Genomic DNA, 26,833 nt, shown 5'->3' with positions numbered 1-26,833 from the left:
TCTCCAGGCTTCAAAGGAATTTTGGGTGGCCATTTCAAAATATTTCGCTTCTTAATGATATTCAGAATATCAGCCTGAGGAGCATTCAATGGAGTATACTCACTTTTACCGGGAGATCTCTGCCACCAAGCCTGAGGCTTTCCAACTTGATCTCGAACATTCTGCTTTGGCTTCTTTTTTGCTCAGGAGCCTTTTGTTCTTTAGTGGAGGCTTTATTGTCTCCTTGGCGCGCATCTAAGATCTCCATGACTTCAGCCTGCTTTTGGCATCTCTGTACCAACTCAGCATAAGTTGTAGGCATATCCTATAGTAATAACTCCAAGAGTCTTCGGTTAGTGAGTCCAGTGAATAGAGCAGTTTTAGCTACTTGCTCATCCAGATTCTCTATCTCCATTGTTACTCTATTGAATCTTTTCAGATACTCTTTGATCGATTCGCTCTTTCCTTGTCTGATGGTAAACAAGGTTTCTTCTATCTTCTTGACTTGAATTCCACTCTGGAATCTCCCTATGAATTTGCGTGCCAACTCATCAAAATTTACGATCCTTCCGGACGGGAGGTTCGAAAACCACTTTTGTGCTGCTCTGGTTAAAGATGAACAAAAAACCTTGCAGAGAATTTCATCAGAATTACCTGCAACTGTCATAGTCTGCTGATAATAGCCGATGTGGGCCGTAGGATCTCCAGAGCCATCGAATGTAGAAAAAGTTGGCAAACGGAAGTTGTGAGGAAACTGATATCCCGCAATTGGCTCAGCAAAGGGGGTTTTTTCGAATAACTGAATAAATATCATCAGTTATCCTTCCTCTAGCCAATTGTTCTAGTTTCTGATTGATATTGGCCAATTCCTGACCAATATGAGTCGAATGATCTTCTGCAACACGATCACGACCTCGAACAACACGATCGTCACGAGCTATTCGATCATCACGAACGGCCCGTTCGTCACGAACATTTCGCTCATCGCGAACTGCTCGATCATCACGAAAGGTTCGTCTAACAGTTGGTGAGTGAGTCTTCACTCCTGTATCCAACCTTGTATTTGAATCGGTTGTACTTTCCTGTGGTCTGTCAAACCGATCGTCCCACCTAGGTAGATCGTCGACTCTCCTAGGTCCTCGGTCACCTTCGCGAAAGTTCTGACCGATATTCCGATCTTCAGTCAATCTTTGATCCCGTGGTAATACACGCCTCCCTGAATCGCGATGATTAGGTTCTTGTGGTAATACCACTCGTCTGGTTGGCAGGCGGAGTGCTTGACTCACCTCCAAAAGTTGAATCTTTACCTGATTCAATTGATCTTGGAATGTCTCCGGAGGATCATGTCCTCCTTGGCCACCATCTACCTCAAGAGGTGGTAAACTTCCCTGGGGAATATCTGGATTATTCTCTCCAGGAATTTGAACACTAGTATCACGTTGTGCAGCGGCTGTTGCCGATCTAGTCACCATAGCTTTATAAGTCTTTCCCACAGACGGCGCCAAATGATGCGTCCAAAATCTGCTCAGCCCTTAGATCTCCTTGTGATGACTTGCAAAACGAAAGCGTCAGATGTGGCCCAACTGCTGGGGTCGGGAGTCCACCTCCGAAGGCTAAGTCATTCGATGAACTTAATCACAAACGGCTCTGCTAGACGCACAGAGCTAAGGAATCAAAAACTGGGAAAGTGATCTAGATCGTAAGCATATGAGAGTTTACGTCTACCAATGTGTATATGGATCTGGGTCCTCCTCACCTCGTAGGTAAGTAAGGTTTATATAGAGTGTACCTTTGACTCTTCTTCGTTGGATGCATTTGAGCCTTCTTCGGATAGTCGTTGGATTCTAATAGTTAGATCCGTTGAGCAATAGACTTCTACAAGTTTGAACTAGTAATGGACTCCTGAGATAACCTCACGGTTATCCGATGATTATCCCTTGAATAGCGATAAGTGACAGCCGCCAAGTTGAGTCTGCCATCATTAGGGTAATTAACCTAATCCATTAGCCGGATTAGGGCGTGCTTGTTGCCGATTTAGTTTTCTTCCTCAGCAAGCTATCTCCTGGACCCGGCTTGCCCGGAAGCGAGTCGATTCCCTCCGTCTCGACCGAGGTCGAGGGTCAAACCGAATACGAACCAGGTTCGATCATATTTCCTCCGTATCAATGCCAATACGTGGGCAGAAACCGAAAAAACACATTTATGAGGAATTACAAAAATCATTCAACTTATTCATTTGATACAATTAAATTTAACTTATCTAAGTGATACCTCTAACTTATATAGTCCAAAACCCTTTCGCAGGACCTTCAAAACCCTGGTCTATCTTTTATAGGACTATTGTTATAAATACTATGACTGTAACATTTATTAAACAGTGTAAAACATACTTTTGTCATGCTCTGATACCATAACAGAGATTCTTTTCCTAACACTTATTGTCATGGTATCAGAGAATGACATAAATATGTTTCACACTGTTTAATAAGTGTTACAGTCAGAGTATTTATAATAAAAATCCATATTATTTATAGGGCGGATTGGAATCTCAAGTATAGACCCCCAAGCTTCTTTCTCTCCTCTATTGTAAATTATAAAACTTTATATCAAATTAATTGAAAAATCATTTTAGAACAAGTAAAATTGTTTTTGTAAGGGACTTTACCTTGATGGTGTATCAAATTTATTATTAATGGCAGCCCACACATCCAACCAGGTAAGCATTACAGCCGCCAAATTCGTGTAGTGAGCATTCACCGTAGTCAGATTCTTCTTTATCAGTTTCGCACACTCCTTATAACATGCATCCACTGATGTCCCTTTCAAAGAAATTAAGGTTGTTCTGAAGTAGTTTGTAACAAGAGATGCCAACCTTTTGTCTTCTTCATCTAAGGCGACATTCGTGTCATGGAACCGTGGCTGAGAAACAGGGAGTACCAGTTTTATAGAATAACATATCTTGTCATAAATTGCTTGAAAATAAAATTTGAAAAATATATTTAGTTTATGAGATACTATCATAATTCCAATTGGAAAAAAATTGCTACTATACTAATCATAGGACATAGAATACTTACTTTGCTAACCATACTAGGGATGAAACTGTCAAAACTGACATCCCTTTGACCCTCAGTATTCAGTCCCAGATACATCGCTAATCCTATCATGTCACGGTTAAATGCCAATATGTGGGCAAAAACCGATAAAACACATTTATGAGGAGGAATTATAAAACTCTCCAACTTAGTCATTTGTTAAAATAAAATTTAACTTATCTAAGTGACACCTTCAACACCTTCAACTTACATAGTCCAAAATCCTCTTGCAGGGAGTTTCAAAACCCTCTCGCAGGACCTTCAAAACCCTGGTCTATCTTGTATAGGACTATTGTTATAAATACTCTGACTGTAACACTTATTAAATAGTGTGAAACATATTTCTGTCATGCTCTGATACCATGACAGAGATTCGTTTCCTAACACTTATTGTCATGGTATCAGAAAATGACAGAAATATGTTTCACACTGTTTAATAAGTGTTACAATCAAAGTATTTATAACAAGAATCCATATTATTTATAGAGCGAACTGGAATCTTAAGTATATACTCCAAGCCTCTCTCTCTTCTATTCTAAATTATAAAACTTATATCAAATTAATTGAAAAATCACTTTAGAACAAGTAAATTACTTTTGCAGGGGACTTTACCTTGGCAGTGTATCAACTCTATTATTAATGGCAGCCCACACATCCAGCCAGGTAAACATCTCAGCTGCCAAATTTGCGTAGTGAGTATTCACCGTAGTCAGATTCTTCTTTATCAGTTTCGCACACTCCTTATAGCATGCCTCCACTGATGTCCCTTTCAATGAAATTGAGGCAGTTCAGAAGTAATTTGTAATAAGAGATGCCAACCCTTTGTCTTCTTCATCTAAAGGGACATTCGTGTCGTAGAACCGTAGCTGAGAAATAGGGAGTACCAGTTTTACAGAATAATATAGTTTGTCACAAATTGCCTGAAAATGAAATTTGAAAAATAAATTTAATTTATAAGATACTATCATAATTTCAATCGAAAAAAAAAATTGATAATACACTAATCATAGGACATAGAATACTTAATTTGCTAACCATACTAAAGATGAAACTGTCAAAATTGATATCCCTCGGACCCTCAGTTTTCAAACTCAGATACATCGCTGATCCTATCATGTCAAGGTTAAATGTCACGGAAAAACATATTTCTGAGGAATTACAAAACCCTCAAACTTATTCATTTGACAATTAAATTTAACTTATCTAAATGACATCTCCAATTTACATAGTCCAAAACCCTCTCGTAAGACCTTCAAAACCCTGGTCTATCTTGTATATGACTATTGTTATAGATACTCTAACTGTAACACTTATTAAACAGTGTGAAACATACTTATGTCATGCTCTGATACCATGACAGAGATTCGTTTCATAACACTTATTGTCATGGTATCAGAGAATGACAAAAATATGTTTCACACTGTTTAATAAGTGTTACAGTCAGAGTATTTATAACAATGGTCATATATAAGATAGATCATATAATTACAAAACAATATATACCCATACGATATCATCTACTATGTATTGTCAATAGAGGAATTTGAGTCCACATCTTACTTAGAGAAAGCAATAAATCTGCTAAAGCAATATCAGATTTAATGACAATACTGAAATGCTAAATAATTAAATAAGGTAATGAGTTTCCTAATTTTTTGTATTATCCAAAACATTAACTAATCATGGTCTGATATCTGCATAAGAAATAAAGGTTCTGGCTGTCTATTTCGAAGTGTTGAAGTTTCCTATCATCATCATCAGATTCATACTTAGTTATCAGAAAGACATTTAAGTCATCAACGGATAAATACTAAGACCTAGAATGGGGTTTGAATAAATGACCTACTTGAGTTTATCTTTAGTGGATTCCTTCTCCATCCTTTAAAAACGATAAATCCCTTTATCAAACCTACCCTCTTCCAAATATGTCCTGGGATAACCCTTGACATCCGCATACACCCATCTCATTTTGTTGTGCTGGATAAACCCTGATTTCCAACTCGTTATTGATACCATAACTCGTTAAACGTTCACCTTGACGCAAACGAAGGAGCAAAAGAGGCAGTGGAGTTACAAGAGGAGGAAGAAAAGCAAGAGAAACACGATGGGGGTGTTGAGAATACATAGTAGATGATATCGTATGGGCATGTATTGTCTTGTAATTATACGGTCTATCTTGTATAGGACCATTGTGATAAATACTCTGACGGTAACACTTACTAAATAGTGTGAAACATACTTCTGTCATGCTTTGATACCATGATAATAAGTGTTAGGAAACGAATCTCTGTTATAGTATCAAAGAATGACAGAAGTATGTTTCACACTATTTAATTAGTGTTACAGTTCGAGTATTTATAACAATAATCTTATACAAGATAGATCATATAATTACAGGACAATACATGCTCATATGATATCATCTACTATATATTTTCAACATCCTCATTAGTTTATCTTATCATCATTTTTTTGACTTGTGTAACTTTAGTTTCTCTTTTCTTGTGTAACTTTAGTTTCTCTTTTTTTTGTCACGCAACTCATGTTCTCAATCCTCATGGCCTCCACGAGGGTCCCACTGGGAGTCTACACCACACCTTAGTATGTTCAATTAAAAAGTAAAATATTAATGGAAACAAGAGAACGTGAGATCATAAGGATAAGATAAGTTAAAAATTAACTTTCAAAGCTTGTAAATAACTAAACGCAATAGATAACAAGTTAAGTTTTGAAAAAGTGTACACGTTTAAGTTTTAAGGACACCTCATTCACTTATCTGAAGTTGAAGTTAATCCTAGAAGTATCTGAAGTCGAAGATTGCTACCTAGTAAAATTGCAATAATGTGATGCCTCTCAAAGAAATCAAAGCAGCAGTTCAAATTTCTTAAATCACCGGTCGTGGTAGAAACTACCACATCAACGATTACATTATTCGACATGATACAATATTATTCCTTCCAAGGTTCCAAGCTCCCTGTGAGAGGGTTTCCGACTCCTCTGCGATTGAGGTTTTGAAGCTCCCTTTAGTGAAGCACTTGCATAAGAACGAAAAAAGGGATTTCCCTCTCATTTTGAAATGCCTTGGTTCGGTCTAGCAAACCTCAAACCAAACCTATTTGGGATCGTCTGATTTAAATAATTCATGTCTTTGAACCAAACCTCTTCCACCAAAAGCTCCCCGATCCGAGACAACTTCTGAGGCATTTTCCATAATAATAATAAAATCGTTTGCTTTGGTGATGCTGATGCAACACCACTGGATACATCCAAAAACTACAGTTGGTGACTTGGCGAGCAACATAAATCGTGTAATTTGAATCATCTCATCCCATATTCTCATCTTATCCCATCTGAGATGACTCTTTTGACCCGAATTCGCACATCTCTCTTCTTGTGCATCTGTTATATATTAATTGTTGATCTCATCTCTTTCTTTGTCTCTTTTCCTATATAGCTTCGACTCTCGATAGATTAAATCAACTAAACAAATTATTAATCTCTGGGCCGTGGCGTTGTGTTTCAGCCTTTCAGGAGACTGTGCATTCATTCTAACCCATTTCTTGGGCCTGGGGTCATTCACACAAAATTCATAGAATGTTCAATATTCTAAGTCAAAGGATCATAAAGAAAAAAGCCCCTTAAGAAGCATGATTGGTTTTGTACTATTCGATTCATGCATCAGATTAGCGTGTTTAAATGTATCTTTCATTCTTACTAGAATCCGAAATACAAACACACATTGAGTTTGAACAAATATTAACAAAGGCAATGCATCAACTTGGGTGTATTAAAAAACAAAAAATCAATTTAGAATAAATAGAAACAAATAGATCAAGGTGTCTTCTAATATATAGAAGAGCTTAAATCCACTTCACAAGCAATGCTTTTATCAAATTCAAAATGGGTTTGACCACGGAAACAGTCTGATGTGATCAATTTTTCATAAGCATATCGAATAATCACGGGTAAACAGCTCGCATGGGATAAGGTAATCATGAAACTTTGATTGATATACCCTATAGTTTGTTGTTTGTCGACCATAATTCATTAACCCAACTAGCATAAGGAGCATACCGTGAATATCTATGAATGAAATTCAAATAACTTTATGTTTCTTTCACTTCTTTGAGAGAAGGTATACAAGGTAAGACACAAGCACAATCCTTCAAAATAATACCATGTAATTGCCTCACAAATTCAGGTGAAAATGCCATAAGTAGTTCCTCCTCTCTTGATCGATGACCAAACACAGCCACAATTGCATCAGTGGTAAAAAACATCGGTCAATTCAACAAGTCATCTTATTCACCTTCTAATCCTTATATGTCTACTATTTCAACTTTAAATATTTCGGGTAATTTTCATCTTGGACCCCCGAGGTTTGATCCATGTCATTTTTAGTCCAAATAAATGGACACTTTACATCTACCTCCCCTGAGGTATCCAATAAGATCAATTAAGGACAAATTGTGATTTTTATGACAAAAATACCCTCATGTCTATTCTATCATAGGATTTGTATTATGTCTTTACAATTAAATCCATCGGTTGCTGTCGTGCCTGATGCTGAAACCAATTGCTCATCATTGGATCCGAATGAAAGATACCTTGCGTCGGCCTTGCAACTTGCGTTGCCCTAACATCTTCTTCTCTAACTGCCCCAGCTTTCGCCAGAAAAAATCCTCAAGAGTCATCTCCTCCTGAAACCTTGCGTCCTTGTAACATGATTATCATTAACACCTCTGACTTTTCCTTCAACATTACCTCCACCTGCACCATTGGTAACAATATCTTTCCAAACTTCTTCAATAGTTTTGTTGGCCACAATTGATATCGCACTGTTTGATTTGCCATTTTCATTGATTGCAGCAGAGGGAATCATCTCACCGCCCGCGAGATTATCACTGTAAATGTTTTTAAGTATCTCGTCCATGTTCATAGATCCAAAATTCTTACTCGGATCGTTCTGAAACGAACACATTGAAGACTGCCGCAACCAACTCCGAATTCGCCTAACTCGACGACGCCATGACCTTCGACGACGCCATTTCCTCAAATTATTGCTAGGGATTTTAAGATTTCAGTTTCAAGTCTCTTTAGAAGGTAAAAGGATCATGACATTCACCTCTGGTCCTCTGAGGGCGTGAGACTTTCAAGCAAATGCTTTGAAATCGAATACAACAATTAAGAAACTTTGAAATTGAATACAACAATTAAGAAACTTTAAATCTTTAAATATAAAAATAAAAATTAATTTTTACAACTGAGGGTATCTTCGTCATACAAATCATAATTTGTCCTTAATTGATCTTATTGGGATACCTCAGGGGAGGTAGATGCAAAGTGTCCATTTATTTGGACTTAAAATGATATGGACCAAACCTCAGGGGGTCAGATGAAAATTACCCAAATATTTCCCAATCAAATGACAATAGACATCTTTACTTTCATTAAATGGGGTTTATTTTTTGCGGAATCAGAAGGAAAAGCTTTGACTAAATCAAAATGCCCTTCAATAAAATGAATTATCAGCTTGGTGGAATTTTTTTAATTGGGAAATAACCCTACGTCATCATTTTTATTTTATTTTATTTATTTTGCATCTCTTGAATGTAGGGCTCCTGTTAATGCCGTTATTTCACAGTAGACAATGATACAACCTACATATAGATCATACCTAGTCCAGATGGCACATTTTTATTGCTTTAAGGGGAACAAAATGATATAGGAATGGAAGATTTAGAATTGATAATAGAGCTTCTCTCTTAGAGATTTGTGCTTCATTTCTATAAATCCCTGTTTCTTCTAATCCGCTTTTCTCTCGTCTGAATTTTTTCTCTTCTCTGGTCGAGAGACCAGGACTGTATCAGTAATCATCTCAAACTCTAACTCACAAACGATTCCATTCAAATTCAAATTGTAAGTTTTGTTTATTAGTAATCATCTCATACTCTAACTCTAACTCACAAACGACTCCATTCAAATTCAAATTGTAAGTTTTTTTTCTTCCTTTTTTGGTCAATCCTTGTACATGCAATGTATATAAATACAAATCGCAACCCAGAGATCTGTCCGAAGATCTAGTTCAAAGCTTAGAAACTGGAGGAGCGAAACGAACAAACGTGAGGAGGAAGAAAGAACAGTCAACCGTTATGATGGAAGAGATCGGGCCAGAAGAACTGCCAATTGATATTATGGAAGAAATCCTTTCGAGACTAGCAGTGAAGTCCTTGATGCGATTCAGGTGTGTATCCAAACAATGGCAAAATTTATTTTCCGATCCCGTTTTCGTTGTTAAGCACATGAAGAAAAACCCAAATCCAACTCACATCCTTGAGGCTGAAGCTGAAGGATTTGATTGCTTCTACTCCTCAAAGATTGAATCTTACATCACCAAAACTACCCAGATGAAAGGAGGAGGAGGAGGAGGAGAAGGAGAAGTCCATTCCGTTAAGGAATTGGGAGGATCGTTTCCATGTAATATTAGGCTCCAAGCTTCATGTGATGGTTTGGTTTGCTTAGGCTTAGAAAAGAGGCCAATTAGTATAATTCAAGAGACTCATATATGGTTATACAATCCAGCTACCAGAGAAAAGCTTCTACTTCCACGAAAGAGAGATAAAGCTTCTACAATGAAAATTTTTTCAGTGCATGGTCTAGGCGTTAATCCCATAACCAAGGAATATAAAGTGGTGGAGATTGCTTACAATTATTATCAAGGTACATCATCTGTCATGATATATACAGTTGGTGATGGTTCTCATAGGTGGAAACACGTTTGTGATTCTTTTCCTTACTTTCTTGGATATCCAGAGCATGACACATCTGTTTGTGTGGGTGGATCTCTTCATTGGCTGGCCGCACCAAGCACGAAAGCTTTTATTTCTTTCCCTGGTAGTGCCTATAATGTAATAGTATATTTTGATTTACAGCGAGAAGTGTTAGAAGAGATGCCGTCACTGCCTTTCTATCAGTCAGATATGAAGCTTTGCCTTGGGCATCTAGGAGGGTGCCTGTCCGTATGTACTAGCCACCCAATGAAGGATTCGATCGAGCTATGGGTGATGAAAGAGTATGGTGTGACGGAATCCTGGTCCAAGGTTTTTAGGATGAAATCTCCTTTGTTTAGAAATATGAACACAAGGTTCATATCTTCAAGAGGATTTTTGAAAGATGGCCAGAAAATTCTAATGATGACAGATAAGACAAAGCCATTTGTGTTCAACACAGTGACAAAACGGATGACGACGATAATAGAAACTAGATGCTACCGTCATCCTTCCAATTTCAATTTCTTTGCTAGTTTTGTAGAGACCCTGGTTTCTCTTAAGGTTGGAAGCAGTGGAACTTTGCCGACACCTAAAACAGAAAAAAGGGGGAGGCGACAACTTAAAAGGTAAGAGTTAGAAACTCTTTTATTTTGAAGATTGAACTTTAGACTAGTTAGTTTATGTTATCTATCATTCTTATATAAGAAATCATTGCTGCATTGATTAACATGGGTGATGAATTCCTTTAGGGGGAGGAGAGCCACAATTGATACACCAGTTGCAGCCACAGAGGTTCCAACAGCAACCAGCGTAGTAGCGGAAGGGACCACTTCAGCCATATCCGCCGGCGGCGCACTCACACAAAGTATATCATCTGCAGCTAATCCTGTTGCAGAAAGACCACGCAGAATAAGAAGAAGACCTGCCAATCCTACAAGACTATGTCTGAATTATTGTGGGGAAAAAATGACAAACACCTTAGAAGTTGGCTTAATTACCTAAACACTTGGGGCATTTGTAATTGATTTTTTTATTTTTTAGGGGTAATAAATGTAATTGCTTCCATTAACTGATGACATTATCATTTAACCCCAACACTTAACATAATAGAACATTTATAAATTTGATTTTCTTTTAAGAATAGTATATGTAATTGATTTGAAATTCAAGAGGTCTATATGTAATTTGCCTAAAAGTATTTCAATGTAGAACCACCAGAAATAAAATAAACTACTATTTAATACGAAATGACATTTCCTTTTTGGTTGTGTTTTCCTTAATTAAAAATGCTATCACATGTACCACTTAGTTTTTATCCTTCAAAAGATCAGAGAAGTGGAATGTTATTTTTTTATAAGAACCTATGAGACTACCGTGTTGTCTCTGAAACCGTTCTCCTTGTAGTAGGTAAACAAGATAAAAGTTCTTCAATGGAGGAAGTATTAGGATGGTTAGGAACCCGCTTCTCAGTGGAGAGGTCATGGGTTCAACTCCTACCGGCGGCATATGTAATATCCCTATCCCTATATATAAAAAGCGCCTTTGTACCCAAAAAAAAGATAAAAGTTCTGCTAATGGTGGATTAGTAGAGCGGTTAAAAGCCCAACCTCCCACGGGGAGGTCCTGGGTTCGCACCCATCCGGCGGCACCTATATTAGTAATATTCCCCCTCCCCTATATATAAACTCTTCGGATTCAAAAAAAAAAAATAATAAAAGTTCTCGAGTTGATTCCTTTTTGAGATTAATGTACAATAAAAACATCAAAAGTTACACTATGGCACCATTTGTTTGTAGAAGTAAGGGGGTCTACATTTTATAGAAAAGTTTCAAATCTAAGTCTCACTTTGGTTGCTTTCTTCACTTCTTCACAAAGTCTCACTAAATATTTAAGACTTTGAAAAAGAATAACATAGAAAAAATAGCAATGCCATATCATCAGATAACATGTTATGTCAACAAGTAAGCCTTCTTATCTATCAACTTTTCAACCCCATTGAACCAAACAAACTATATTTTTAGGGTTTCATGTAAAAAGTGTTTTTTCTTTTAAATGTTTTTTGTTCATCTCATTTTAAATTTGACAAACAAACAATGCTTATGATTAGAAATGGAAAAAATAAACATTCATTGAAAAAGTAATCTAAAATATCTAACATAAAACCAAAGGATTATCCTTAATAATAGTGCCATGCAATGTACTAATAGTGTATGCTTAAGCTATTATTTTGATAATTAAATCATTTAAATTTTGAAGGACTTACACAAGTGCTTGGACTCTCACCAAGTCAAAACGAAATCACATATTTTTAGTTCATGAGTAGTTCCCCCCCGGGGGGCGCAGTTATTAAAATTTGTAAATTTTTAGAATATGATTGAAGATTCATGAATTAACAAGAAATGTATGTGCCTTGGCACAATGGCGGCAGCTTAAGGAAGGTCTTGTGTCTTGTGTTCAAACCTCTCTTGACCTCCTCTTCCTTCCTCCCCTCCCATCATGTGAACTAGTCATCGGTTCTTGTAATTGACATATACAGGGGCGGACCCACTAAGGGGCCGAGCCACCGGATTTTTAATTTTTTTACTATTTCCTTATCTATTTTATTTTTTATATTAATTTTTTTCATTTTTCCAGTTTTTTCTCTTCTCACATGTGAAATATCACTATTTTGCCCCCCTCCCCCAAATTTGAAAACAAATTTTAAAGGTAAAATAATGGGTATAAATGTCATCTTTATTTAAAAAATAAATCCTCAATTCCTATTTATTCTCCCATCTCTTCTTTCTCACATCTTTTCTTCCTATTTATTCTCCTTCTATAAACGTGGGTTAAGGGAAATTTTTGAAAAAAATATATTATTAAATTTTCAAAATGTCATTTCTAATGGAAATTAATTCCTCAATCCCTATTTATTCTCTCATATCTCCTATTTTCTTCTTATTTATTCTCTTCGGTTTCTTTCTTTTTATTTATTCTATAAGTGTGGATGAAGGAAAATTTGAGAAAAAAATCTTCTGCACAATTAGGTTCTCTTTCTCTTTTTCAATTTATTTATTTTTTCTCTTTTACTTATTTTTTATGTTATTCTTTATTTGATTTTATATTGTAAATAAAATGTCTATAATTGTAAGGTAACTAACTACTATTGGTTTGTATTTCTTATCTAAATTTTTTTTTGTTTGTAAATTTTTTAGGGTTAAAGTCACGTGTATTTTTTTTTAACTGATGCTTTAATTTACCTTGTTGAAAAAAAATACCATTATTAATAAGTTACCTATTTTTGTCAAATATATGTGAGTCCCAGTATATGTTGGCATATTTCTAAAAATAATAAAATAATTCATAGGTGGGACCCTAATGGGTCTTATAAGGGCCCACATAATATGTGTGACGAAAAAAGCATTGGTGCTTCCCCAATCTTAAAATATCATTTACCTCCCTTCTTAGCTGGACAAATAGCACTTACACCCCCTCTTAGTTGGATAATATCACTTACCTCCCCTCTTCCCTAGCAAATATAATCAAATACCTCCCTTCGATAACTATCTCGGTTAAATTTAATTTTTATCGTTAAATATTTTTCAAAAAACCCCAAACTACCCTTGGCTAATTTTTTTTTTATTTTAAACCCTAAATTATCGTAATCACTCTAACAGTTAAACTACTAAATTACTCTCAATTAAAATAATTATTAAAAACCAAATAGTTAAAACTTAAATTATCTTTAATTATTAAAAGCCCAACATACTTTTTTTTTTTAATTTATCAAACAATTAAAAAACACGTACTACTATCAAGTCAAAAATAAAAAATGCACTTAAAAAAACTAGGGTATGTTGATAAAATTAAACACCTACTATTATTTTGGGTTTTTTTTAATTGTTTGATCAAAAAAATTTTTTCGGGTATGTTGGGTTTTTAATAATTAAAGATAATTTGGATTTTAACTATGGCGTTTTGGTTTTAACAATTATTTTAATTGAGGGTGATTTAGTATTTTAACTATTAAGATGATTACGTTAATTTAGGGTTAAAAAAAAATTTAGCTAATGATAGTTTAGGGTTTTAGAAAAATATTTAACCGTAAAAGTTAAATTTAACCAAGAAAGTTAACAGATGGGAGGTGTTTGATATATTTGCTACGTAAGAGGGGAGATAACCTGGTTCCGCCCATATAGTGATCTTTGGTTACCCAAAAAGAATAAAGAAAAAAAGGACTGATGGTTACTTTGGATGCATTGGAGTTTTCTTTTTGTGGTCTGAGAAAACTTTTTTAAGAATAGGAGTTGAGTTGCTTGTTGGCTTAGTATTTAACCAATGCATTTATGGTACATGTGCTTATAGACAATGGAGACAATCTTATGGACAGTAAGTCCAAGGAAGTCTTGGATTATAACTTTTATCCCTCCATACCTTTCTTACTTCTCATCCCTTGTGTCTATTGGCCCAGTCCCTGTGAGTAGAGGACAACTTATGGTAATTGAAGTTTTCTCTTGGACTTGAATCACAAACTCGGGCAAGTTCAAGGGTTTTCTGATACATGGAAAAGAAACAAGAACTTATGGTAATTAACTTTCTTCTTGTACTTGAATCACAAACTTGGGTACGTTCTAAGGGTTTCATGAAATGTGAAAGGAACAAGAACTTATGGTAATTGAAGTTTTTTCTTGGACTTTGACTCACAAACTTAGGCAGGTTCCAAAGTATTTGATATGTGGAAAAGAAACAAGAAGCCCAAGGTTGTATATGCCAGTTCTTTGTTGGTAAACTAGATTAATTAATATAGGCGAAGATTATCATTGAGTTTAATTGTGTTTTTCCCAATTTTCCTTTTTATTATTAGAAATCTATTAGTGGTTCATCTTCAACTATATTTTTAATTCAAATTATTGAAAATCTTGTAAAAATCAAAATATGTTAATAAAATTATTTTAATTAAAATAATAATTGTTATTTCGAAAACTAAGGGATATATATATATATATATATTGCGTCAAAATTTAATAATTAATTAGAATCATATTATATCATGTATAAGTCAAATTTCAGAGTATGTGGTCTACCATGTACAATATAATAACTGAATCTGATGTGTCACCTGAAATATAATATTGTCATTTATTATATTCATTTTTGGTAAAAAAATTATTACACTCAGTTGCTGTAAAAATCCGTTAGGCTACGTGATCAAACAACTTGCAAAAACGTGTTCGAGTCGATTGGTAGACGAATGTCTCCGATAATCAAATTAGTGGAAGCTTATAGCTCTAGAAGACGAAAACAACTTGTAGAGCTGTGAATGCTAGAGAGAGTAATTATTATTGTAGTTGTGGAATCCGATTTGAACTCTAAAAATAATTTAAAATACCTGAGTTGATCGGAATCCTTATCCCTATCTTTAAGGAGGTTAGATACTATTCAAATTGTGCGCATAGCTTAGTGCTTTCGTTTTATTCGTGGTCTGACAAAAGTTTGATCGGTCCGGTTTTCTTTTATCGACCTAGGTAACCTTATTATAAATTGTCCATAACAACACTCATTATTACATTATTAATATCAGAAGGGGAAGTTAGCTCATGTGAATTTAATTTTTTCACAAATTTCTATTGTCATTAAGATGAAATTACCTTAAATTTCTTTAATTCGACAGGTTATTTTTTATATAAATCAAATTCGAGCCTAATCATGTATCAATAAAAAAAAATTATTTGGTTTCACCTTCGGTGCTGTAAAATGATGAATGTGATTCATTTCAGGGTTCGATTTCAACTCGTGCAAATTGAGCCCGAACCGTAATCGAACCGGCTAGGCGACCTTAATGAAGTGTTTATTAATACCGATTGCACTTTAAAAATAATATTTACGTTAGCTTTGTATGTAATAGGCTTTTCCTCAAATCTCCTGTTTAGTTGATTTATTTTATTTCTCCATTCTCACTTTCGAACTCCTGAAAACCGCAACTCGCAGCGCAGATGATGGCATAAGTTGTTGGAAGCCTGGGGCTCTTCAAATGGAGAATTTGGTTTGTTGATTAAGTAAGTAGCTAACTGTGAATTGAAACACTCTAGGGTTCTGATTGTGTCTCAGAAAATTAAGGTTCATAAGATCGTCAAGGTTCCACCTTTAATGGGTGGCGTTGGTTTCGGAGGATTTTAATGGAGAATCCCGAAGCCGAGGAGACTGAAAAGAAGAAGAAACGTCATTTCAATTCTGTATCTTCCGCCATGGCTAGGAACTCACTTACTTCCCCTGAGAACAGAGCTGTAAGCTAGCTGTTAATCTTTCTTGTTATCTCTTGAATTTGCAATTTTTTGTTGGCAGTTTTAAATTCTTTAATCTTGTATTCTAAGGATTTGATCATCTTGGTCCATGCATGTCTTTTTAGAATATCCTGATTGATCTTCTTGAGTTTGATCCGTTCCTTGGTTAATATTGTAGAAATTATGAACTTTTGATAATTCGATGGGTTTAATTCGAGCCTGAGAAGATGGTGTTAGTTTGATCACTAAATGTAATGGGATTTTTACGTAAATAATGGAAGAAACGGGTACACTCGCCAATGGAATACGTATCTTACTGATTTGGACACCCAGAAAACTTACCCGTATAAATTATAATTGTCAAGAACAGCGAAACTTATGTTTTCTGTATTCCATAAACTACTGATTCAAATAAAAAATCATGAACAAGATGTTAGTAAAATAAGCATGACTATTAAGGAAAAATGTGCCGTGCAGTGTCAGTATATCTTCCATATTGCAGGAAACAAAGTAAAATTGGGAGAGTATGATATCCTTTTAGAATAGTGCTATTGCTGGTGACCTGTCAAGTCCCTTCTGTTTTTAGAATCTAAAAGCATCCATAACAACAAAAGAATATTATGATTCCTCAAAATTTCTATACATATCCTCAGCCATTACTGTAAATTGTGATCAGTGGAGGTTTTCTGCAAAGGTTGCATGTTTCATTAAAGGTAAAGAACCATTACAACTGTGGAGAAAATTACTCTTTCAGCAAGCCATTTTTCTAGGCCTCCTGTCATCTCCCTGTTGCATATTTAGAACCACAAATACCCCCTGAAAGTAAAGGTTTTTGATTACTCATCCAAATTAATAAATAAATAAAATTTAATATTTTGGTCAAAGTTGTCTGTATATACACCTCTTTCTTTGCATATTTTGATCATTGAAGTTCGTGCATACAGTGCAGGCAGAATGCACATCATCACTGTAGAATCTTATGCCACTGTTTAACCAAAGAATGTGGGAAGAGATTGAAATCTCCACCAAAATGTGCTTTTTATAACCGAAGTTTTGGTTTCGTTTCACCAAGTCGAGTCAAGATAAACCTTTAACTGAGATCCTAGTGAGAAAACAATATATGAGATGATTAATGGAATATCTGCATGTTGGCCTATATCTTGACTTGAGAAGCCACAAAACTGAGATAATAGAGTACCATGCCCTGATGGTTCACATGAAAATTTCCTCTTTCGGATGAGTAGATTGGAGCTAGATGGTTCACATGAAAACTGCCTTCCTAAGGTGTGTAGATTGAAGCTACCTCTATATAGGGTGTAAATGGATAATGAAATCTGCTTCCAATCCTCATTTGTGTCTATTTAGGGGAGTCCGGATTCATACGAAAACTAATAGGATGCAGATATGGTAATACCCACTTGTTGGATATGTTTTCGTTATTTTAATTTATTTTGAATTTTTAACTTAAGGAAAATGTAATTATTTTTCTAGTTTTTCTATTAAAATAAATATAAAAGAAAATTAATTGTACAAAGTGTAAGAAAATCAGAGATTAGAAGGGAAGAAGCAAGGAAAGTTGTTAAATTCTCAAATGTCAATGCTAGCACTCATCAATAAAATGGTAAGGATATCAGCTGGTAGTAAAAAATTTATACTAAATCTTTGTTCATACCCATCTAGGAGAATCTTTAGTTAAAAGTTACAACCCGAATACCATCCGATCTGACTAAGTCTGTTCGAAAACCAATTGGAGGTTATTTGACTTCATTGTCCATATATAAGAGGATGCGGATATCGTAATGCCACCGTCGGATCTGAATCTGGTCCATTGACAGCCCTATATCTGTAGATGTCTCTGTTATGCTTCTGAATTTCGCCGTTATGATATATTGCATCAAGTAAGAAGAGTCAAAACCAAGGTTTAAAGTATCCCACGATATCATACGATAATAGCCGATACGTATCCATATTTGACCTAACCGATACGATACGTCTCTCCATTGAAATATACTAAAAAACATTAGTCAGAGCGATACAATACTCGATACAGGATGATACATCTCTTAAAATCATCTTACCGATACGATACTCGATACCGATACTTTAAACCTTGGTCAAAACGTCCATCCGTATTTGCAGGTTGATGCAGCAGTTCTCCAGTATCAGAATCAAAAACTTGTTCAGCAGCTTGATGCCCAGAAACATGAATTGCATGTTCTAGAAGGGAAGTTCAAAGAAATGAAGGACAGGCAGACTTCGTATGATGATACTTTAATTACGGTGAACAGACTCTGGAATCAGGTAAACTGAAGAATATTCAACTGAGCCTGATCCCAAGAAATTATGGAATCTAGATCGATCTTGGAAATATTTTTCTACAGATTTTCTTTCCTTAGTATCTTTATTGATTTAATTTTTGCCCAAATGTTAGTTGGTTGACGATTTAGTACTGCTTGGAGTACGTGCTGGGGCTGATGAAAATGTTTTGCAAGTTCTGGGTCAAGCTGATCGCGATCAAGGTTTTATTCAATTTCTTTAATGTATTCTAAACTGTTGTTGATTCGTTGATAAAATGTGTAGAGCTAATCTCATACTGCTATAGAAGCATATAAGATTCTTATTTGGGCCATTTCTTTTTCTCTAGATTCAATTCCATCTTGTCCTTGGGAGGAGGTGTTTCTCTGTAGACTTCTAGAAGTTGTTTCTATCGATCAAAGTGGAGGCAAGAAAGCTACCAAAATTGTCGAAGAAGCACTTGCTGCTCGCCATTCCTCTACTTTGAATTTAATGAAGTATTTGGAGGACACTATTGATGCCCAAAGAGCTAAAACAGATAGCATTGCATCAAATCTTCATGGGATGCTCTCTGCTGAAGGTCAGAAAGTATCTTGGTGTGAGGATCTGTGTGTTGATGTATTTTTGTTCTTATTTTCTGTCTTTAATGTTATTGCCCGAGTTATTGTATGAGAACTTTTTGAGGAATTTCTATGATGATTGCTTATCTTCTCATGTTTGAATATCTCAGATGCTTTAATCCAATTGCATAAACTTGATGAAATGATGAGGGAGGAAGCGTACAATCTACGGAAGGTGATTGATATTCTTCACTTGAAGCATAAAGAATATGCACATGAGATCCAAACTTATGTGCACAGCCACTCTGTGGATCAATCTGAGATAAAACGCCTTGCAGGTCTTGAGAAACATTTCCACTGATTCATATTTGGATTGTATTATTTTTTTATGCACGTTCTTATTGTATAAGTGTATTTTACTATCAATTAGCATTTATGCCCATAACTTTTCCAAATATGTAGAATGCTAATTAGGATTGTTGGGACTGTGGGATAAGCATTTAGGCTATAATTAATCACAATATGTACTATAGGTTTAAATAGTATAAATTGTTGTCTGTTGGATCTGATCTGTCCTTTCTGTTGACAGGTGAGCTAGAGGAATGCATGGCCGAACTGGAGGAAAGTAGGAGGAAATTAGTTAATCTGAAAATGCAGAAGGACAGCACATCTGGAGCGCATGTTCCTGTTCAGAATGCAGTAAATGGGAGCATGTCACCTGAAAAGACTGTGGATAGGACGATGGGGTTGCGTGAGCTTAAGGATTCCATGGAGGAAGCTAAGGTATCGTGCTTAACTTTCATGATAATTGTTGTGTCACACTTGTTGACCTTCTTCACAGATTCTTATTTTCCCTAGTCCCTCATTTTTTGCCCCTCTCTTAGTTGGAAACAAAATTATGAATTCTGATTGTCTGGCATTGTTGTACAAATCTTGCAGATACAAGCAGCAAGCCGTCTTTCAGAGCTTCAAGAGGCACAAGAAGATAATCTAAATCTGTCCAAGCAGCTGAAAGCACTTCAGGTTGGCTCATAGATCCCTTTTTCCTCCTTTCTTAATTTAGTTCTCTGAGAAATCATTATGTCTGCTTATTTGTTTACTGATCTCTGGTCCAAATTACCTGTTATTGCTTGCAATTTCATAGGATGAGCTGAAAGATGAGAAATTTATAGTTTCATCCAGACCCTACACTATACTAAGTGATCAACTCCAACATTGGAGTACTGAACTTGAGCGGTACAAAGGACTAACAGTTTCCCTCCAGGTACATTTTCCTTTACACTTTTGCTTGTGCTTAGCTGCTACATTGGTTTCTGATTGTTTCTTTAAAAATGTAACTTCAGGCTGATAGGACTAATGTCCTGCGAAGGGAGAAGGAAGTGAATGCAAAGGCAGAATCAGCTGAGGATGCAAGAAATGCTATTAACACAGCTGAGGCTAGGATTGAAGAATTAGAGCTTCAGAGGCAAAAGTCTGTGATTGAAAGAAATGACCTTGAAATTAAATTGGAAGAAGCTGAGCAAGATTCAGGTAAAAGCGAGTTTGTTTCTGAAATTTATTGTTGTCTTCTGCCGTCCTGTTCTGGTGAGCTTCTGTTGTCTAAGCATGCCATCTGTTTCAGGTAGAAGGGACATTAAAGCAGAGTTCCGTGTAATGGCTTCTGCTTTGTCTAAGGAAATAGGGATGATGGAAGAACAGGTGAATCGATGCAAGGAGACAGCTCATGAAGCCATCTCTTTACGTGAAGAATCCCATTCTCTGAAAGCTTTGTTAAGTAGAAAGGTTCTTGTCAGATCCCTAGTTCCCTACGCTACTGTGTTCTCTTGCAACCCCCACCCCCCTCATTTTTTAAAATTTATTATTGGTCTCTATATTTTGATGTTAAAAGTAAATTGCAATATGTTGATTATTCATCCAAAGAAAAATTTGTGACATGAGTTAAAACTTGAAGGTAAACATATAAATTCATGTGCCATCTCAATTAGCAATTGGAAAACTGATACGTATAGTTGTATATACTATATATGGACTTAAGAAGGAGATATTAATGGATGCTTGGTAACAACAGTGTCATGATGTAATTGGACCCATTTCTGTCAGTTAAAATCTTTACATGCTTCATTTTGACTAATGTTAGTGCATTTCAGTTCATTTATTTTTCTGCAGTGTTTCTTTATTCAATCTGGTGGTCAATTCATCAAATATTAATTATTCATTGTTTCACCTTATGAGTGTGCTGTTGCTTGTATTTTGCGTTTTGACTTATAGGAGTTTATGAACTACATATTCGCCATTCTAACTTATCATTCAATAGATTGAAAGGAATTCCATGAGTAATAAGAACAAAAGGAATGTCTATCCATAAGCACTTTGTTGAGGGAAGAATTTCTCATTGTGGTGGCAACAAGCAATTTGTTTAACACATTTTGGTTGCTCGGACTGATTGTATAGGCTATGAAGGTTTTAACACTTGAGATGAATTGATGGTCTTGAGATTATTTAAAATAGTTATTATTGCTTTTTATATGATTTTCTTTTCTTATTATCTGGATGTAAGATCACCTCTATTTTTGTAGATGAATGAAATGAAGAGTCTAGAAGATAGATGTGCTAAACAAGCTGCAGAGATCAAATTTCTCAAAGTTTTGGTATGTTATCTCTTATCTTAGTGATGCACTTAATTTTTTGAGTTGTGCTATCCTGATCCTTGAAGGATTAAGAAAACCTTAATCCAGCACAAGGCAGACATAACAATCTTGGCTTTTCAAACTTCTGGCTTGTTTTCAAAGTTGTTGGTCATCATTTCATCCGCCTTGGGTCCTAGTATAGCTTTTTTTTACTTCTTTTTCATGTGTATGAATATCTTCCTAAAAACAGGATTGAACTTCAGCCTTTTCTGCAAAATTAGGGTTATTGTTTCCTTGAAATTATCTATATTTACTTATTCTTCCTCTCTCTTCTTTTCTTTTCTTTTCTTTTCTTTTTTTCTTTTTCCCTTTTCAGATTGAGGAATTGCAGAAGGAAAGACAGGAACTAGAAATCTTATTGGAAATGCATGGACAGGAATGTTTTGACAATAGGTACTTACCTAACTAAATTTATTCTAGGCGTTCTTACTAACAGTGCTGTTGACAACTTGGCATTAGTTTAACAGGGGTTTCTATAATGATGAGGTGACATGCTGACTGGAAGCTGAGAACCTTTTTTCCCCTATAGTTTTTAAATATGTGATGACGATGCTTCAATGTTATGAATTATTTGGGGGGGGGGGCTCTCTGTGGAAGAATCTAAATAGCTGGATTCAACTTGTAGGTTTAAGCACAGTAATTTAGATTGTATCCAAAAGAACACCTGTGCATCTTAAGAAAGGTGGGTTTTCAAATTATTAGGTTTTTTTTTTTATTATTATTTTTTATTTTTTTTAAGTTTCAGGTGCTAGTCGATGTATGCAGGTTTCCTTCTTTATTTTTTGATGTCATCTATAATTAGCTTCTATTGTGAACCAGAGGTCTGATGGAGATAAAAGAATCAGAACATAGAGCTCATGTACAGGCTGAAGTCTTGAGGAATGCTTTGGAAGAACATAGTCTAGAATTACGAGTTAAAGCTGCAAATGAAGCTGAAGCTGCTTGTCAACGTAGACTTTCTGAAGCTGAAGCAGAAATAGCAGATTTGAGGGGCAAATTGGATGCTTCTGAGAGGTGACATTCTTATTTTTGCCATTTGGAAACTTCCTTGAGCATTAGTTTTTGTTTTTTCCTTGCCTATTAATTAGATTTAAAATTCAGAAAAAGGTTAATTTGAAACTAAATGCATGTGCAAGTATACATTGTTATTGATTTTCTAGTTTTATGATTTTTTAACTCTGTGCTTTGACCCCTAGTGAACAAGTAAATCTCAGTTTAAGAAATAGCCTTTAAATAGAGTTCCTAAAACCAAATTAACTTCCTATCTATAAATTGGTCATTACTTTCCTGGTCCAGCTTAGGGTTGCAACTAACAAGATGTTTCACAAGGTTACTGAATAAGCTTGTGAAAACTCCTGTTTTGGCTGAAACTTCAGTCTCTGCAACTGTCATTTCTATTGAACAAATTAAAACTAAGGTGTATTTTCTATGTCCAATTGGTAGTATCCATAAGTTTCTTTACGGCACTTTGTTGCATTTCATTTTTTAGGGATGTGTTGGAGCTTTCAGAGGCCATAAAAATCAAGGATGGAGAAGCAGAGGCTTATATTTCTGAAATTGAGGTCTCCAGTTGACTCTTTGCCTGCACTATTCCTGTCATTATGCACTTCTGCTTAACCAGTCAGTCTGAACATTTCTAATGTTAATGGTTTCGTTCTTTTTCTGCAGACCATTGGTCAAGCATATGAAGATATGCAGACCCAGAACCAACATTTGTTGCAACAGGTTACCGACAGAGATGATTACAATATCAAGGTCTGTTTTAGCTGTGCATACTTTGCTAGCTCAATCCTGTTAATATATCTGTGTCCAGCTGTGTGTTTGTTTTTGTTCTTCGTTAAATTTGCTGATGGTTGATTTTTGGGGCTATTTTGGGTTTTGAGTGCAGCTAGTGTCTGAGAGTGTTAAAACAAAACAGGCACAGAGCTTCCTCCTTTCTGAGAAACAGATGTTAGCAAAGCAGCTACAGCAAGTTAATGCATCACTAGAATCCTTCAAACTTAAGATTTCCAGCAGCGAAGAGCAGGTAGACATTTGTCTACTCTAAAATCATTCCCTTGCGCCTTCCCTCCCCACACCTTCCCCCCCCCCCCCTTCTTATTCTCTAAAGGGAGGAGAAATTCACGTCCCTTTCCAACCAAAATTTGTTTTTGCAGATGAAACCATATGTATCTGAAGCTGGGAAATCTTCTCTGGAAAACAGACACCTTTCCATCAACATGGAGAGTACAAAATGGGAACTAGCTGATGCTGAGAAAGAGTTGAAATGGCTGAAGTCTGCTGTTGCTTCCTCAGAAAAAGAATTTGATCTGAACCAGCGAAAGGCAGCAGAAATCCGTTCAGAACTGGAGAGTGAAAGGTTTGGTTTAACTTTTAACTGTATCTTCAAACAAGATTGCACGTAGTGCAGATGGAGCTATTCGTTGTTGGTCCTGACCTTGTGATGGTCCACATCTCAACTTGTTGTGTAGGATGGCTCAGTTTCATATTAGTTTTTGTCACCGTTGTGTTTGTAAGATTTGTTAGTGGTTTTTGCTTCAGAGCTGAGAGAAAGAGGCTCGAGGAAGAGCTCAAGGAGTCGAACGAGAAGGTACTTGAGATGAGTTCAGCGACTGGGGAGGCTGCAGTACAGAAGCTTCAAGATGAGATCAAGGAGTGCAAGGCAATCCTCAAGTGTGGTGTATGTTTTGATCGGCCTAAAGAGGTAGGATTTTAAGCTTGCTTTGTCAGTGAAACTTTCTGAACCTTTTTGGTACTCATTGCTGTTAAGATTAACCTTCGCATTACTTAAGTACTTCTGCTCATGCCTATATTGGTACCGTGAGTGCATCAATATTAGTAAACTGAGAGTTATATTTTTGCACATATATCAGGTCAATCTTCCAATTAGATAGAATACTTTTGGTTATGCATAATGTTGACGCTCTGGTTGATATAGGAATTTGTTTTTAGAGAAGTTTACCTGCATCAAGTTAACTACTTCATGGGTGTGTGTTGCTGATGGAATTAGTCTGTATTTTTGGCAGGTCGTAATTACAAAGTGTTACCACCTGTTCTGCAATCCATGCATCCAAAGAAACCTGGAGATTCGTCATAGGAAGTGCCCAGGGTGTGGAACCGCGTTTGGGCAGAATGACGTCCGATTTGTGAATATCTGAGTTCACTTCCTCCCCCCCCCCGGGCTTGCTCTCATTCGTTAGGGTTTTATTTGAATAACTGTGTATTTCATTCTTAATTTTGAAGCCTTAGGTGTCTTTCTGACCTTCCTCAATGCCCCATATTTGTTAGACTTTTGATGGTAATCAAAATTTTTAGCATAAAGTTCATATCATGTGGCAGCTTTGTGTTGGGCGCTCAAACTGGTGGTACTGTTTATGTCGTAGTCTCATCTTCTTGGTGTATTAAACTTTTGAATCTAGGCCAGAAGTAAGTTTCTGCAACTTGGGTTCAGTATTCTGCAGATACAAATTGTGAAACAGGTAGAGGCTCCATGCATGTTGAGATCATATTCTAGGATTTTGATGTTGCAAATCTGTAGGCTTCATGCCCCAATCCTATATTCAGTTTTAATTTAGTGGGTCGTTCTAGTGCTACGTATTTTTGGGGATGAAAGAGTCGTTTACCCAAGACTTGATGAACTTGAATTGTTGGATTTGAGTGGATTTCCCACCGTTGTTTCCCCGCCGGGGGGCCGGGGGGGGTCCGCCCCCCGCGCCCCCCGCGTTTCGCCAAAAGTCGGGCGACTTTTGGTAGGGGTTCGATGAAAATCGAACCCCTGTTTCGATGGGTTTTTTGGTCATTTTGACCTGAAATTTGATGTGTAGCCTAATTTGAGGCTAATAAACACATTGGTAGTGTTATTTTGATCTAAAACATTACCTAAACTAATGTTCTTAATCGACCCATGTCTTACTATACGCGGACGAAAGCCCCGAAACTAAAAACCTAAAACTCATAAAACCAAATCATATAAAGTCTACAATTCATTGTACAAATACCGTAATACATAAAGTCATCCAACCATATAAAATCTGAAACTCTCGCCTCGCACTGGCACCGTGCCTAGGTGGATCGAATTCCTCCGACTCGATCGTCTCCATTGATGCCCCCCAACAAATTCACATACTCATCCCATCTCATACGATATTGAAAATTGTCTAAGTAATCATTCACCGCAGCTTCTATAGCGGTCATCTTCCGCCGTGAGAACTCCAATTGAGGGAAGTGAGAATAGGGCCAAGGAACGATCGCATGGCATCGATGCCCTTGTTGGTACGAATGACTCGATTGTGAAAGAGAGAGAGGGACATCATAGCTCCCATGATACGAAGAACTGGAGGGGACACCATAGCTCCCATGATACGAAGAATTAGAGGGGTTACTAATTCCCATATCATACCGTCCATCCGAAGGAGGGAGAGGGACACCATAATTACCCGTAGGCCAATAACCCGGTGTGGAGCCCTGCGGACTCATCCAAGCTCATGGACCCCATTGACGCAATCGCCGCATCCCAAGGATTAACATAGTCATGGCCAGCTCCCCCTCGATGGTGGCTCGGCCTCGTATCGGATATTGACGACCACGCCGATACTCACCACCATGATCATAATCCCGAGTGGCATGATCAAAATGACTCTCCCCGGTATCCGGGTGGGGGCTCCGTGTCTCCGGTAGTGGAACATGTATACGCTCTCCAATTCCTCCACCACCACCACCACCACCACCACCACCAACACACACAACAAACCCCCCCCCCTCATCCACTGTCCCTGACACCACCTCACCCCTCCATTCCACCCTCTTCGGCCTATACTACCCACATTAACCCCCACTCTCCCCCCGTTCACCCTCCCCCCTCCCTTCCACATCTATATCACTTTGTTTCCTTTCATTCCACCCCCCCCATATCCTTCAACCTCATATTATATGAATAAATACGTCATTTCCCCTTCCCAACCTCTGAGTTCTGTCCCAACCTTCACATCCAACCATCCCCAACTCGTTATGACTATGCCATGAGATCCACCATTCACCCATTATCACAAAAACATTAAGTTAGAAACAAAAGTAAAAGACTCAAAAATTTATCATCTAAGTAAGATCTAACTATATGTATCTACATCCTTTCTCCCCCCCCCACTAAAGACCCAAAGCTCTCTAAACTTTGATAATAATACAATCATT

At 36.5% G+C, this 26,833-nt stretch overlaps 3 protein-coding genes and 1 pseudogene across 3 annotated transcripts; 2 read left to right on the top strand and 2 right to left on the bottom strand.

The window, feature by feature from the left end:
• Positions 1-2,640: 2,640 nt before the first annotated feature.
• On the bottom strand, positions 2,641-3,230 carry LOC149002419 (putative UDP-arabinopyranose mutase 1). Its single transcript, XM_089138712.1, has 2 exons — positions 3,057-3,230; positions 2,641-2,898 (listed from the first exon to the last, which is right to left on the bottom strand). Exons 1-2 carry the CDS (start codon positions 3,228-3,230, stop codon positions 2,641-2,643), a joined length of 432 nt encoding a protein of 143 aa, XP_088994838.1.
• Positions 3,231-7,595: 4,365 nt separating this feature from the next.
• Positions 7,596-8,122, bottom strand: LOC149002418 (ABSCISIC ACID-INSENSITIVE 5-like protein 5; annotated as a pseudogene).
• A 1,061-nt stretch (positions 8,123-9,183) lies between these two features.
• Positions 9,184-10,104, top strand: LOC149002417 (putative F-box protein At4g38870). The gene is made up of 2 exons (XM_089138711.1): positions 9,184-9,794; positions 10,007-10,104. Exons 1-2 carry the CDS (start codon positions 9,227-9,229, stop codon positions 10,102-10,104), a joined length of 666 nt encoding a protein of 221 aa, XP_088994837.1. The 5' UTR covers positions 9,184-9,226.
• Positions 10,105-15,730: 5,626 nt separating this feature from the next.
• Positions 15,731-25,199, top strand: LOC149002416 (E3 ubiquitin-protein ligase BRE1-like 2). Its single transcript, XM_089137430.1, has 19 exons — positions 15,731-16,107; positions 18,244-18,405; positions 18,536-18,623; positions 18,749-18,979; positions 19,130-19,297; positions 19,549-19,742; positions 19,899-19,982; positions 20,104-20,223; positions 20,303-20,489; positions 20,581-20,741; positions 21,536-21,607; positions 21,963-22,039; positions 22,466-22,660; positions 23,136-23,208; positions 23,315-23,401; positions 23,535-23,672; positions 23,803-24,005; positions 24,188-24,350; positions 24,673-25,199. Exons 1-19 carry the CDS (start codon positions 16,000-16,002, stop codon positions 24,802-24,804), a joined length of 2,643 nt encoding a protein of 880 aa, XP_088993556.1. The 5' UTR covers positions 15,731-15,999; the 3' UTR covers positions 24,805-25,199.
• The last annotated feature ends 1,634 nt before the right edge of the window (positions 25,200-26,833 follow it).

The sequence above is a fragment of the Hakea prostrata genome, chromosome 10 (genome assembly GCF_041222555.1).
Source record: "Hakea prostrata isolate BN-2017 chromosome 10, UWA_Hpros_2, whole genome shotgun sequence".
Taxonomy (NCBI): Eukaryota; Viridiplantae; Streptophyta; class Magnoliopsida; order Proteales; family Proteaceae; genus Hakea; species Hakea prostrata.
The sequence above is the reverse complement of the archived record's forward strand: the minus strand, read 5'-3'. Positions and strand labels throughout refer to the sequence as shown.

Excerpts from the sequence above, each read along its gene's own strand:
- LOC149002419 (XM_089138712.1), bottom strand. The coding sequence starts at position 3,230 with ATGACTAAGTTGGAGAGTTTTATAATTCCTCCTCATAAATGTGTTTTA. Across the intron at positions 2,899-3,056 it reads TCCCTAGTATGGTTAGCAAA|CCACGGTTCCATGACACGAA; the intron begins GTAAGTATTCTA and ends CCTGTTTCTCAG.
- LOC149002416 (XM_089137430.1), top strand. The coding sequence starts at position 16,000 with ATGGAGAATCCCGAAGCCGAGGAGACTGAAAAGAAGAAGAAACGTCAT. Across the intron at positions 19,743-19,898 it reads ATTCCATGGAGGAAGCTAAG|ATACAAGCAGCAAGCCGTCT; the intron begins GTATCGTGCTTA and ends CAAATCTTGCAG. Across the intron at positions 20,742-21,535 it reads AAGCTTTGTTAAGTAGAAAG|ATGAATGAAATGAAGAGTCT; the intron begins GTTCTTGTCAGA and ends CTATTTTTGTAG.
- LOC149002417 (XM_089138711.1), top strand. The coding sequence starts at position 9,227 with ATGATGGAAGAGATCGGGCCAGAAGAACTGCCAATTGATATTATGGAA. Across the intron at positions 9,795-10,006 it reads TGCTTACAATTATTATCAAG|CGAGAAGTGTTAGAAGAGAT; the intron begins GTACATCATCTG and ends TTTGATTTACAG.